Source organism: Lonchura striata, chromosome 10, assembly GCF_050655825.1.
Source record: "Lonchura striata isolate lonStrDom1 chromosome 10, ASM5065582v1, whole genome shotgun sequence".
NCBI classification, from domain to species: Eukaryota; Metazoa; Chordata; class Aves; order Passeriformes; family Estrildidae; genus Lonchura; species Lonchura striata.
In genome coordinates this window covers 14,936,236-14,951,292 of record NC_140712.1, presented here as the reverse complement: position 1 = coordinate 14,951,292, position 15,057 = coordinate 14,936,236, and the positions used below count along the sequence as shown (strand labels likewise).

General features: G+C 39.7%; 1 protein-coding gene across 3 annotated transcripts; it reads right to left on the bottom strand.

Moving 5' to 3' along the window:
* Positions 1–4,506: 4,506 nt before the first annotated feature.
* HDC (histidine decarboxylase) lies at positions 4,507–14,463 on the bottom strand. 3 transcript variants are annotated; one of them, XM_031505728.3, is made up of 12 exons: positions 14,290–14,463; positions 13,329–13,501; positions 12,131–12,244; positions 11,274–11,396; positions 10,332–10,466; positions 9,304–9,447; positions 8,983–9,049; positions 7,886–8,048; positions 7,689–7,779; positions 6,425–6,523; positions 5,640–5,741; positions 4,507–5,457 (listed from the first exon to the last, which is right to left on the bottom strand). In XM_031505728.3, exons 1-12 carry the CDS (start codon positions 14,315–14,317, stop codon positions 4,696–4,698), a joined length of 2,001 nt encoding a protein of 666 aa, XP_031361588.2. In that variant the 5' UTR covers positions 14,318–14,463; the 3' UTR covers positions 4,507–4,695. The 3 variants fall into 3 exon arrangements, with proteins under 3 accessions (XP_031361588.2, XP_085444916.1, XP_085444917.1); XM_085588790.1 differs by having other exon boundaries at positions 4,553–5,457; positions 9,280–9,447; XM_085588791.1 differs by lacking the exons at positions 13,329–13,501; positions 14,290–14,463 and adding an exon at positions 12,851–12,994 and having other exon boundaries at positions 4,553–5,457; positions 9,280–9,447.
* Positions 14,464–15,057: the final 594 nt, after the last annotated feature.

The window sequence follows — 15,057 nt, the reverse complement described above, 5'->3', positions numbered from 1 at the left end:
GATTAAGTTTATTGTTTCCTTATTCCTTCCTTTGTATGAATCCTAGTATTGGTACTAATATGACTCCTCAATAAGTCAGTTCTACTCAGTGATTCACAGAGAACTCACCCCAAAAATACATTTTTTCTTTTTGCTGGCTTAGTGAGCTGAATCCACCACTAAACTGTCAGAAGAGCATCAGAGCTGGAGCAAGGGAGGCAGTGGAACTAGAAGGTCACATAAGGAGGACAGGGAAACAGAATGACCCCTTTTGGCAGCACCAATTAATTAGATCAGGTCAACCTGTCTCATCTGATTGAAACCTTAGAGAAAAAACTGTGGTAAATCTCCAAATAAGCCTTTAGTAGATACTGTAGTAGCCATTAATTTAAAAGGTGACAGAAGGACATTTGAAAATGAAAAATGAACCTTGAAGGCTCCAATTTAGCAATCCTGAAAAATACCCAGCTGGGATTTTCCATGGGAATGCTCAGGTGAAACAAACAAAGAAAGAACAAACCCAGCTGACCTCTTACAGGGTTCACTGAAGCCACCAGCCATCCAGTCTGAGTCCCATCTCCCTGCCATTCCTCAGTAATTAGGTAAGTGTTGCTTTGGGGTATGATTATTGTCCCTTGAGCTGGCTGGAATGGTGTATTCCTATTTGATCAGTGAAGGCTCCTGTTACACCATAACAAAACAGAAAAAAGAGAAGAGGTTGTCTGCACAGAAAATGCTGCAGCCTGGAGCATCCTATGTCAGCCAGCATGAGGAGTGCTGGGCTTTCCCATGCTCTCTTTCTAGGTACCTTTCTCTTAATTAACTGTACATTGAGTCTGAATCTAAATTTAAAACAAACTTCCAGTTACTTGTTGCCCTCTGGTGACATCTCGTGGATCACATCAAGATATCTTCGTCTTTTGGCAAAACCTGCAAAGCCTTGAGCAGAAAATCTTTGTGAGAAACATGTAGCTGGAGAACAGTGGAAAATGTTTATGTCAAGGAATAGCTTAGAAAAACAATATATTGTGTAAAAGCTGGTGAGCAAATCAAGTATTTATTGTGTGAAGATTTACAAGTTTTAAAACAAATTAGCCCTGAATAATAAGGCAGACAAAGGTCCTTCAAAATGTTCCATTCACAATCAATAAACCTGAGGGTTTCAGCTCTCCAGGCTGCTGATTACAACTCCCTACTGAAGTTACAGAACTAAAGCCACATCCCATGTTAGAAAGTCAGAGATGTAACTGAAGAAGAAAAGGTTACACAGAAAAACTTCTTCAGAAAGTCCATTGAAGGACCATAGCACAAAACTGCTACACACTCTGAGCAGGAAGCTGGAATTAGTTATGGAAATTCAACAATAATTTGGAAATACTGTCTGTGACCCTAGCTAACAGGGTCTACTAATTTCTCCTGCTTTTCCCAGGCAGGAGATATGCCATCACATATCAAGCTTCTAAAAATGTTCTGTAGTATTTACAATTGTGAAGCAACTTCTAAAAAATTCCTGTGGCACCAGTTTGAAACTGTAACTGTTACAGGAGAAGAGTAAAACCCCTCTAACTTACAAAAATGCTAATGTCTAGTGATAGTCCAAATTTATCCAGTTAATTTTCAGCCCTGAACAGCTGTCACTCAGTGCCCTGTGTTGCAGCCCCTGGGAGCAGTGTGGGAGCAGGAGGGGCAGCCCAGGGGCTGGGGTCCCAGCTGCAGGAGCTGTGAGCCCCACTGCAGTGCAGGGATGTGCTCCTGCCCACCCTGCTCTGACACCCAGCACTGGTGCTGCATTAGGGCTGGCCACAGCTCCCCTGGCAGCAAAGGGAAAGAAAGCCTGCAGTGAAAAAGTTTCCTGGCAGATCAACAACCTGAATCCATTCACCTTGTGCTGGAAAGTATCAGATTTGACACAAAAGGGCAGTAGAAGGCTGAGCAAGAGGGAAGAAATTTGTCCCCTTAGTGGCACATAACAAAATATAAAATTAAAAATAATTATTTTTTTAAAAGTAAGAAAGGAAAACCCATCCTTATTCACAGTAATGGCTGTTTAGAACCAAGAAGTACTGAGCCCCAGTCACTAGGTCCAGTCAGAAGGGTGAAATGTGAAATTCCTGGAGTTTGCTTCAGGATTGTAACTAAGTAAATAATTAAGTAACTAAGGAAATAATTAAGTAACTAAGGAAATAATTATGCTGAATTCAATAATATAGTTCTTATGTAATTAAAGTAACTTATCTCTACAATAAAATATGGATTTCAAAGTTTATTGAAGGGCAATTTATCTCAGTGAAAGTTTATTGGGGGTTATTTACCTCTAGGGTGCCAGGTCATTAGATATTTGCATAAGCTATGCAGTATGCCACAGGCATCATTAAACAACTTTTCTTGTTGTTTGCTAACTAAATAACAGGGAACATTTGTTACATTTTGCTGAAAATTTAACCCTAAAGGGAAAGGGGGAAGCCCAACAAAAACCTTTTCTAATGAGGTCTGTAGTCTTTCATTACAGACTAACATTAACTTTTTTCAAGGAAAACAAAGGAGGTTTTGGCTTGAATTAATCATTCTTTTGCATAGGAGAGTAATGGCAATCCATTACTGACATTCTGGTAAAATGGATAGAGAAAACACTTACCTTATGTGAGCACTTCAGCTGCACACCAAAAAGGAGGAGTTCTCCAGAAACCTATGGACCTGTGTTTTGGGTAGTGTGAGTTTTGGGGGTTATGTAGCCAAAATATCCTAACCCAAGCCAGGTGATCCCCAGGTAAAAGTGTTAATGTGAGTGGTTAAAGAGTGATGCACTTAAGCTATTGTCTGCACAGGGTAACTACTCATAGGTGCTTCATAGATGGTTTGGATCACTGCAATTATATCAGTTCCTCCTTAATTCCAAAAATATTTTTGCCTAAAATGAATGTCACAGTAGTAGAACTGCAGTTAAGAATTTAGTAAGAAAAAAGGGATCAATCAGTCTTTGTAGCACCTTATGATAACCATAAGCCAGGACAGAGATCAGGTCCACAGTCTCCTTGCAATTTATGCACATTATTTATCTTTGCTCAATGGTTCGAATTTCTTTCTTGAATCACTCCTTGAAACAGTGTTTTGGAATTCCAGCATTCCATAATCATTTTTGACTTCTTCCCATCTACTGCAGTGCCCTCTGCCCTGTATTTCCTGAAAGACATAGAGCCAACATACTTATTTTGCATAAATACACTAGTCTGCTGCTGACAGGAAGGTCTTATCCTTTCAAGGATGTATTCCAAGTCAAAAAGCCATAATATATTTTAAAATATTCTTAGTATCTAATAAAATACTAATAAATTACATATTAAAAGAAACAGGTGGAAGAAAGGACAGGAAGTGAGGAAAAAGCCTTTCAGTAATTTTCTAAAATTTTATCACACTTTTGTTACTCACTAGCACATTAATTATGCTTTTAAATTACAAGTGTCCAACTCAGGGCACTTCCTATTGCTGAATATAAATTTAAACATCCAAGACTAGGCACAAAGGGACTGCCATCCTGTTTATTGCTTTATTGTGTAAACAAGAAGATTTAATTGCACTATTAAAAGTGATATGAAAAATGTTTATTGATTTTTTAGCAGAAATAAAGTGTGAATATGAGATTGTCTTAATGAAGCCGAACTACTCCAAATCCACCTATATCTTAGCTGATTTTGTATAAGGGTCTAGACATTAACCAGGCTCATTGTTTATATAACCTAGGAATAGTTCTGGATCAGAGAGAAGATCCATCTGTCTGGGTGCACTACCTTCAAGACAGGGTGACTGTAGGTGTCTGGAAACTACTGCAAGGAAAGCAGTGAGCATCTAGCAGTGCTTTCCCAGAATTAAGTCCATCAGTCACCATGTTTCCTGACTCAACTGTACTATTCCTAAATTTAAATTTTTCCTTAATAGATTTTTCACACACACACACCCCCCCCCCGCCAATTTTTTATACATAAATCACTGGTCTCTTGTAGCAAAACATTTGTTTGCTGTATAGAGACCCTTCTCTCTTTCCTCATGCATTTGGATGTACAGACCTTAGGTAATACTGAGAAAAGCCACAGGTGCTTTGCAAGGGCAACTGTTTTGCAACATGGCTGCACAAAGCCTCCCTCAGCTGATTAGAACAGGGGGGCTGGCAGGGCTGGTGTGTTTAACTCTGGGAAAATTGTCCTCCTGCAGCAAAATCTCTTAGAGGTTACACCCTTCTTTCCACACAGTTCAAAACTGATGTTGGCATTGTCTGCACACACAGATCCTCACATCAGTCTAGAGAGTTTAAGTCAAGGTATCAACATCACCCCATCTCCAAAAAAAAAAAAAAAAAAAAAACCAAAAAGAACCACAGTGGTGCAAATAGAGACCTGGATTGTTTATCACCTCCTGGGGCCAACATACTTTGTCAAAGTGCTTCCAGCCTAAAGTGGTTTCCAGCTGGATTACCAGGACTGGTAAGGTAGAAATTGGCATTTTCTTTACCACAGTCTACAAAACAGAAGGTTTCATGTTATAGGCCTACAAGATTTATTTGACACTTTAATCTATAAATACATGAGGTTTTCACCAGTAAAAGCACAGGCATTTTCTCAGTGGTCATTGCCACTGTTTACATTTTGAACAAAAGAACTGGTAGTATTGCATGTGAATAAGCAAACTTTGGTTCTCTTTCTAAGGACCAAGCTCTCTTACTTGTTAAACAATGGCCTGCAGAGGACAACAAGGCAGCTGAAGGCCACACTGAATGCTACACTCTGGAAAGCTTGGGACACTGTAGAATTTAATTAGTTTTTTAAAGGCACCTTTTTTGAACATCATCATGTCTTCAGGCAGCCTGGAAAGAACTCTGGCATTTGCACGAGACTCCTTCTTGTCAGTGGCTGCTGCTTTGGGGTTACATTGCTCCAGATTACCAGTCACTGGCACACTGGTGCAGCTAAGGGAACGTCCTGTCCTTTTCTTGCCTTGAACAGATAAATAACTGAATAAAAAAGAGGTTAACTTATGTTTGGTAACATTTTGGACATCTTCTGGAAAACAGTCATCCAGAGGATCCTCTTGACCTTTTACTTGCTGACTAATCACACACTGACTGGGACTTACTGATAATTTCTTAGGCTGTACTACTGTTTTCCTAGAAGGTGTTTTGTATTTCCCTTCATCTAAGTAAAGCTGAGGAACATTGCTAATGGCATCAGAAGTAGGCTGAACTATTGTAGTGGGGATTCCTGCTCCATCACCAGAACTGATGTAGTGCAACCCATAATTCTGGCCAATGATTTGGGCTGCAGTGTGTTGAATGATGCTCCAGTCCTGCAGAATATCTTCCCTGGTTGTGAACTGAGATGTCACAGTAAAGCGGATGATGAACTTGTCATGGATGGTTGCTGGAATGAGGAAGAGTCTGCCAGAACGGCTTAGTTCTTTCAGGAGTTTTTCTGTCAGCCAATTGGGACCCTGTTTTAAATATGAATAATAAAAAAATACTATAGTTAGAACTTCCAGTGACATCCAAACATATCTAAGAATAGCAATCACAAATTCTTAAATGGAAATATATTCACAGTTATTAATGTCTGAGGAGAGATCAGCTGTGGTCAGCTCATTCCAAAGGGATGTGCAAAAGGGCCAATCTTTACCTTTAGGCGAAATACAACCAGCCCAAGATGTCTCTTGGCAGGAATTTCAAAGAGTGGGTCACTTTTAACCAGGGATTCAAAGAATTTGGCTGTTTCAGTACCCTACAATTAAGGGGGAAAAAAAGTCATCTATTTGTTTGTCACAAACCCACTTGTAAGATGCTAAACTGGGTAGTTAAAAGGAATTCCTTTCCTTACTAAAACACATCACTCCAATGCACGAAAAAAAGCAAACAGAAAGACGACATCAAAGCTAAGAATTTTAAAGTCTGTCTCTATTTGCCCAAACCCTTGACAATGAACATGAATAACTGGCCTATACATAGGGATTTAATATAGGAGGTTTGAAGACAGAATGTGCTTTCTCATATTAGAGTCCTTTTTGCAGCAACCATTGAGCCACAATGTGACCCCTCGTATTTACACTCCTCAAAGTCTTAAGCCTGTACATTTTCACAGTGGTGGCTCAGTTATTCCTCACAGCCTGCCTCCCAAACAGCTGCCACTTGACCTCAAAGAAAGCTTCTCCAGATTAGGGCTCAGTAAAGTGCAGAAGGCAGTGACCAAGTCCCTTTCCATTGGCCAGTGCTGTCAAGAAGGGGACAGGAAATGTTTTATCCACACAGTCAATCTTTACAGATTATTTTAGAGTAAAACCAGCACGCATTTAGAATTCACATGCAAGCTTTGTGTGTGAGAGGATTTCTGTTTCTCATCTCTGCATCTCTGAGTGCACTAATTTCACCTACCAAGAACTGAACACAACACATTGGTAATTCACACACCTGTCGGACATGAGCTTGAAGCTTTTTCACCCCAAATGAACGAAGCACGAACCACAGCTTCAAAGAACGAAATCGACGACTCAGTGGAATCTGCCAGTGCTGTGAAAACAGAGCTGTGCATCAGTGAGTGCAGAAACAACAGAAAGGAGAGTTCCCCTTCCACCTCTTGCTTCAGACTCAGGTCAGAAACCTCTCTTGAGATGAATAGTGTCATATTACTGAAAATCTGAACAGCCTAGGAAACAGCCATCAAAGAAACACTGTGTCACCATTTTTTCAATTATTTGCAAAAATAAGGTATTGGCTATTCCCCTTAATTTATGGCTTAGATATGCATAGAATTTTAAATTAATTACCAGCTTATAACAACAACTTTTTGCATTTAAGAGCATAATCAATTTAATATGTGGTCATTTATACTTTAGGACTGGCTAGTGATCGCTTCAGCTCCTGTAATTTCCTGAACATTTTCCCAAACCAACTATAAATAGCAAGATTTGATATTGGGCTAGACAGTTCCAGACAAAGCAACACCTGCTCCGAGGAAAAGAGTGAGGAAACGTATAAAGGAGTATTTCAGGGAAGCTGCACAATCACGTGCAGGATCCAATTTAACCACAAGAGGGACTCAATATCCTTTTTTCCATCCCTCCATCTCTCCACCAGTGAAAAGCACTATTGATTTCAAGAAAACAATTATCTTTTCAGGACTAGGGTGAGATCATAGCAGAAATAATTGGCAGTGAATATTCCTTTGTATTACTGTACTGAAATCTGCTGTAAGATGTATCTGCAGTGAAATATCTCTTAGCTCTCCTACGAATACCTTAATCTGAAGAAAAAATGTAATTCATTCTCCTACTGCTTCAGCGCATGGCTTTTCCATTGTTTACTCCTTTCTCTCTTTTATTACATATCAGAGATACAAGAAATCCAACCAAAATGGCATCAGTAGGAATTACTACAGCAACACAATACACAGAAATGACCCTTTGCATTAGAAAGGCAAGGCTGGATCTGCATCTATGTAAAAATCTTAAGTATTTCAATCTGAAAACAATTTTAGAATTAATTTTCATGACCAGAGCTTACTGCAAAGTCTTGCTACTTTCGCTACGTTCTCTGCATTAGGAACTCAGTACAATTTGGTTTACATAGTAAGACCAGCTATAAGATAAGCATACTCCAGAATGTGAGAAAAATTTCACAGTCTAATTGAAAACTTTATAGGCAATATAAAATATCAACTTAAATAATAACTTACCATGAAGTCAATTGCAGCTCCTGAATTGGCATGTCTGAGGTAGACAGGGTTAACACTGAAGGTTTGATGCAACTTGTATTTATCTTTAACCCTATGGGTTGACAGAAGGAACTAGATTTAGCAAAGTAAGTGCAGAGAAAAACTTTGCAATTTACAAGTTGTCCTTTTGGTGTTGTTTGTGTTTAGACAATACTCACCAAAATCCAGTGCAGTCAAAATGGACCATCATCCACTTAGAAGGATTAAAAGTAAAGGAATCTGCATATTCAATTCCATCCAAAAACAATCGAAATTCAGGACATATAAATGCTGTTCCTGCATATGCAGCATCAATATGGAGCCAGAGTCCCTCAGCATCACCTGTTGGAATTGAGATTGTTGTTATGTAAGGGATGTAGGGAATCAAAGTGCATGCTAATCTCTCCTCTCTGCAAACCAGGTGCAGTGTTTTGGAGGAGACAGACAAGCAATTGACAACCTAGTTTTATTCTAAAGTGTGGATCCATAATGTCAAACTATAGGATAATGCTGAAACCAGGCGGACTCTGTAATAAAATTCACTATTCTATATTTTATGTGAGTGAGTCTTTTTAGCATTTGATTTCTCTCACTTGCTCTTTCACTAAGTGAAATTCCCCAGTACCCCTCAGTTGCACAAAGCCAAAATAAAGATATAGTGGCAAGCAAAAAAAGGCCAAGAAATAGAAGCCACAATCTGACCCATAAAAGAAAGATCCTCAGATCTTCAGTAGCTGCTGGTCCAAATTTATGCTGGAATAGAATTTGCAACCATGACAAATTTACATATATTGTTTGAGCCACAGGATGCCCTACCAGAATCTACCTTCAGAACTCCTTTGCTAGATTAAATATTAATGTGTCCATCCTACAACAGTACCACACAGTCTGTATTTCCTGAATAACCACATTAAAGATTTATCAACTTGGCAAATTCCATCCATCTCAAATAGAATGAATTTCAGCATCCTAATCTAAATCTTAAAGAAATCACTGCAGTCTTGTACTGACTTCAGTCATTCCTGAGACATGTCTGAAAAACTCAGCTCTCCTTCATTTTGGTATAAAAAGTCTAAGACTAGAATGAATTTCAGCATCCTAATCTAAATCTTAAAGAAATCACTGCAGTCTTGTACTGACTTCAGTCATTCCTGAGACATGTCTGAAAAACTCAGCTCTCCTTCATTTTGGTATAAAAAGTCTAAGCCTATCTTCTAGATACTTTCATAGATCAAACTCAGGGAAAAAAAAAATAAAAACAAACCAGAACACTTACAAACTGGACCCAATTCTGAGAGATTGTCAAAAGCACAGACACCAGTTGTACCCAAAGTTGCACAAACCTAGAAAAAAACAAATCTGTTAAAATGGATTTGGTTTCTTTTAATACATGGATGTAACACTTTAAATGTGGGCATCTTATTGCAGGCAGTCAAAACATTAAAACTTTTTATTTAATAAAATAGAAATTCTTGTACACATTTGAACCTTCAGCTAATGTATTTTAACACAACAGAAAATTTTTAATATGTAATTTCATGTTGACATTAAGAATATAACACTATGTCAATACCCCCAGCCAGAAAGTTGAACATACAAAGACTGGCACTAGGCCTTTTTTTCTGTCTTCTGCAATGGCTTTCTTCAAAGTTTCACCTCTGAGGGAAAAGTTCTCATCCACAGGCAGAAATTTTATCTTCACAAGAGAAATCAAGCCAGCCTTTTCTACAGAGGAATGTGCCTTTAAAATAAGAAAAACAGTAAGAACTCAAGTTCTGAGGCTAAACAGCTGTGGTATGTTATGGCTTTATGAAAGACAGTGGTGGCAAGAAATACAAAGATAACGACCTTATTGTAATCCCTATTAATACAAGTCTGAAGGCATCTTCTTTGTGAGTAACTGTAAGAAATTGTACAATGTAATTCCAAAGAATGCTTCATTTTACTTGAGTACTGGTTTCTAAAATATAACAATAGGCACCCTCATCTTGTGTTTGGAGGGCCATTTGTCATAACTCAGCTCTCAAAGGAGCCTCTAGAAATGAATCAACCTCAGTTTATTCCCCCCTCCCTGCCATAAGAAGATAAATCCCCTGAAGCGTGTTTACTTCTGGATAGAGCAAAACACCTTACAAGACACAGTCCTTTTAGTTATACTAAGAGAGACTGAGCACGAGCGTCTCTCCTGTTTTCCCAGGGGACTATAACTGCCCGGCTCAGGAAGCCAAGGACAGAACAAGCTTGCTGGCAAAAGCCAACAGTGGAGCCCCCAGCCAGGAGCAGCATTTAGGTAACAGTGCCTTGAGCACGCCTGTCTCTGAGGGGAAGGAGGCTGGGAAGGAACAGCATGAGCTCAGCACATAGCTCCTGGAGTAAGGCTTTGTGAAGAAGAGGAAGGAAGTGCAGAAATCAGTCATGTGAAACAATCTCTTGAGGACTGCCAAGACCCTAAAAACCTCACCTCACACTGATTCAGCTTCCCCATCTGCAGAAAGCAGTACTAGGGGAGCTGGCCCACACTTGTGAGGAACTCTTGTGGTGTTGTACAGAAATGTGACTTCACATGGCAAAGGCTGAGTGAGACAACAGAAGCAATTTGTCTTCCTTGGAATCATAAGAACCTACTTGATCAGAAGCATAAGCGACGAGGCGAGAATTGAGCGAGGACTCATCAGTGTCTGGCTCAGAAACCTTCATCTCCAGAATTTTGTTCTTCCTTGCTGCCAGCAGTGCAACCAAGGTTGATTCACTCACAGTGCTCTGCAAAGACATTGCTCATTTACTGCAACTGCTACTGCATTGCTATTTTGCCAGGGATCTGCTGAAATCAGTGAAGTGCCCAGCTGCCCACCCCCTCTGTTATTCCTACTCCTGCTTTTCTCTGACGCAGTGGAGAGTCATTAGCTGATGAGCAGTTCTCTACGCCAGCAACACAAAACAAAGCCTTTTAACTGCTGTATATTTTAACGTGCAGCACTGAGTTCTGGGGAGTAAATAAACCACGTTTTCCTTTTGTTCCACAAATAAAACATAGTATTTCCCATGAAATTACAAACATGATCAAAGCCCCTTATAATAACAAAGATGAAGCACTGATTCCAGGGAACTCTTGCTTATGCCTTCTGGAAGGAGGTAACAGCTCAGGCCTTGATCTTGCACCTCTCAGAGACAAAAAGTAGACAGGAGAAAAAGGAAAAATAACTTCTTGTGTGGCTAAGGACTGTGGCAGAAGGATGGTGATAAGGATTCCTTCTCTAATTTTGCAAGAATCACTTTAGTGCAAAATTTGGTGATGTGAAACAGATGAAAGAAATTAAATCTGACTCATTTATCTTTAAAAAGACCACAAGAATACCTGCTGTTTGTCCATAACAGAGCACTAAAAGCAATAGCAGTTTCTATTCTATAATCTACCACTTTTAATACTAAAATTTGGGAAAATAATGCCAAATTTGGATTCAGAGCCATATAGAAAATTTTGTTGGTTTTGTCCCTAGGAAAACTATCACCCAAAGAGAAATTCACTTGAAAACAAATGTTGATAAGGCCATCTCTAATCTCCCCTACCTGTAATACTCCTCCACCCACACTATCAGGATGGTGGTGCAGGAATTTATTTGGAAGGCCCAGCATTTTAGCCAACCAATCCATCACATTCATTTCCAGTTCTGTACAGGCTGGGCTGGAGGCCTAGGAAAAATTCAAACAGGAGAATCAGGCTGTAATTCACTTTGGGCACTGATCCCTCATCAACTGAGAGCTAAGAGAAGCAACAAGCTAATCTCATACAGCTACATAGAGACCACACCAACCAATTTCTTATAGGTTTATGAGCTTCTACTTTCTTACAGAGACACACATCTAAAAATCTGGGCAACTTTGGGACTGGGGAAAACACTGGCTTTAGAAACTACTGTGGTGTGCAGAGTCATAAGCACGTAGCGCTCTGTAGCTGCTGCAGGAGGATACAAAATACGTAGATATTCTGGCCCAGGATATCAAACAATTATTTTCAGAAGAGGAAAAATAGGAAGTGTGTTCTCTCAAAGGAGCAGGAGAACTGGAATGGAGCCCAATCTAGCCTGCAGTCATGGATGGTGGCTGCTCTATTGCTTACACTGCTTGTGTAAGAGTCTTGGCACTGAGACTAGATGACAAGGAACAATGCTCAGTGGGATATGCAAAGAATTTGAAAACAGACATTTCTAGTATATTTTTTTTCATTCACCTCTTACTACTAGGTAATGCTTGTTCTTATATGTTCTTTTGAGTTTTTTTTTTAAGTGACAATTTTCATTTATGCAACAACACACAGTTGGTTAAAACAAATAATTTTACTGAAAGAACAAGAAAGAATGACTAAGACCTGCTCTTGCATATTACACACAGGAGAGGAATGTCTAAAATAGCCCCAGAAAATTTACCCATGTGAATCCCAAGCAGTTAATTGCGTCAGCCAACATATCTCCAAGGAGCGAAGGCCAGGAAGTTAGAGCTGGAAAGTAGGCATGCATGTGTGGACTTTGCCAATGGACTACCTAGAACAGAATTAGGTAGAAGTTCAGTTTGAAAATGTCACAAAATTTTCATGAGATGTAATGGTTACTATCTCATGATTGCATGAGATCTCATATTGCATGAGATGTAGTGGTTACTATCTGTTTAAAGTGAGAGAAAATCATTACAGTAAGATAATATATGCAACTCTATATCTGCTAGCAGAGAGCTGCACAGATAATATCAACAGGGGAGCAGCACTAGCAGATGAAAACACTGCATTATTAACAGATAAATTGCAAATAACAGCAAAAGCATTTATCTGAATTAAACAGGCAGACAAAGATTCTGAACAGCAAAGAATGTTGTGCCATGTTTGAAAGACCAGAGTCAGAAATATTTATCAAAATATTTATCTTTATAAAGGTAATCCTTGCAACAAAGTTGCTCATTTTGTCAAACAACAAGTTGCCTTTAGCTACATACAGCACTTTACAACTATATAAACCCTCCTATAAACCTGAATGAGCTTGTGTGTGGGACACCAGCATAAGTACATGTAATCTGATTGCCTCTCCTACATCAGATCAAGTTTCTGCAAACATCTACAAAAAAATTTGAGAACAGGCTTTGAAAAAGCTTCTTACATAAAACATGCAATTTGGTAATATGAATTCCCTTAGCAGAATCTGCAGTATCCATGTACAAGAGGAAGTAGAATTTTATATTCAAAGCACAGGAGACAAGCCTTGTATGTTCATGAAGTTGGGCAAGAGTTGTTTCACATTGCTGTGCCCAGTTTCCACATCTCTGGAATTAAGAGTATATGGTTAAGCAGGTAGAGACATTGTGAAGCTTAAGATTTTCTCATACTGCTGAATTTGTTTCCCTATAAGCAAATATGAGTTATATACAAAGTAGTTAAAAAATACATTCACAATCTAACTCCTAAAATTGGAGTTAGGAACACAACTATGGACATAACATCTACAAGATTCATGCTACATTTTTGGATACTTTACTTATCTAGAACAATGTTCTGCAGAATCTGTGCCTTCACAGGATTTGGTGTTCACCCCAAGTAGTAATGGCTTATTCCTGCCATGACTATATTTTATTTCTTACCCCTGGCATAATAATCTTCTCTATATCTCCAAAGATGTTGTCCCAGCTGTCAGGGTCCATTGGGGCAGAGTCTGGCAGCTGGGCTCTCATGTAACCTGGCTGTACATCAGGAGTCACCCGTCTCTCTCTCACATTGCTTAGGTAATGGCAAATGTAATCCACCATCTCTTTCCCTGGAAGAGGCAAACCAGTGGTTTCAGTTTCAGTGAGGGAAACACTAACACTCCACACAATCTGTCCTTAGCATTGGACAGAGATTCCAACAGCATCGGAATACTGCTCCCAGCTCCTGCCTCCAACACCCTATTTGTCCCATCTAATAATGTTCTAAAACAGGCTCACAGGGCTTTTTCAGTGCCATCATCAAATAGTTCAAATGTACCTTTAAAACCCAATCATGGTACAAGTAGTTTGTTTGGTTACTGAAAGATTAGATTTTCTTGCCTACAAATTAACTGAAACTGTATTTCACAGGAATTAAATTTTCATGTCCTACACTTCCTTGTCATTATAGCAAACCCACTTTTGCATCCTCTGAAATCAGCTGCATAGCTCTACACCCTTTCTCCACTTTTTAAGGCAATCTCCTGCAGCCCTGTTCCAAAGTTGGCTCTCCATCTCCAGAACAGTCCAAGTACCACTGCAGTCTCAGGGTGTGAAGCCAGTGAAAACCTATTGTGCCTAGCCCCTTAGCACAAGTTTATTCAGAATTACCATTTTGTGGCTTTCCCACAGCATCTTAGATGTAAGACCAAAAAGGCTAAGTTACCCAGACACTAAATCCATTAATTTAAACTCAACCCTGGGACACATTTTTGCCTTAGGAGATCCAAGTCTCAAGGCCGAGTGCACATTTAAAGAGTATATAGCCCATCCTAATTTTGGGTATCACTGACAGCCCTACAACAGCTGATCTCCACAAGCAAATGTTAGCTATTTGCAAGAGCCATGCATCACTCACCTCTCTGTCTGTACTCCTCAGGCTCCATACTGATTCCTCAGGAATGCACCTCTTCAAACCTGGGCCACCACCTCCTGGGAGCTGTGGTCAGTTTGGTCTGGTTCCCTGCCAACTGCTTCCCCCTTTATAGCTCCCTTTATCTCTCAGACTCACACATGCTGGAAAAGTTTAACAGGCAGGTCATTGGTGAGTGTTTATCTAACTCCTCCCAGCTGAGGGTTTTTACAATCTCTCATGTTCTCATCTGTGCTCTTTTGATGTGTAAGATAGCATATCACTAAGAGGAGCTGCCTCTGCACTTTCCCATTTTCAATCAACCTTTCAGAAGTCTCACAGTAATCCATGCCATGAATATAAGGCACATTAACATGAGACTTGTGGGAGAGAAAAAGCTCAAGAGCTTTCGAAACCAAGTAAAAGCTAGCAGATGTTACACCAGTACACCCAGCTACTGTGCTAGCAGTACCCATGAAAACAAGGTACCAGCACAGGACAAATTTGATATGGGAGGCAGGGACTTTTCCTAAGAATTGTTTTGAGAACTCTCTTCCCCCCCCCCCCCCCAAAAAAAAAGAGTATACTACACCCCCACAAGTCTTCAGTCCTTATGCTGTGTGTCCCATGCTGCTAAAAGGAAAGGCTTCACAGTCATTGCAATGTGAAACAGCAATGATCCTTTTTGTGGATTTCCTGCCCCTCAGATCAGAGCAGGTTACACTAAGCAGGGTGATGTTCCACCATGGATATCACCTGAGACCACTGGGAGAG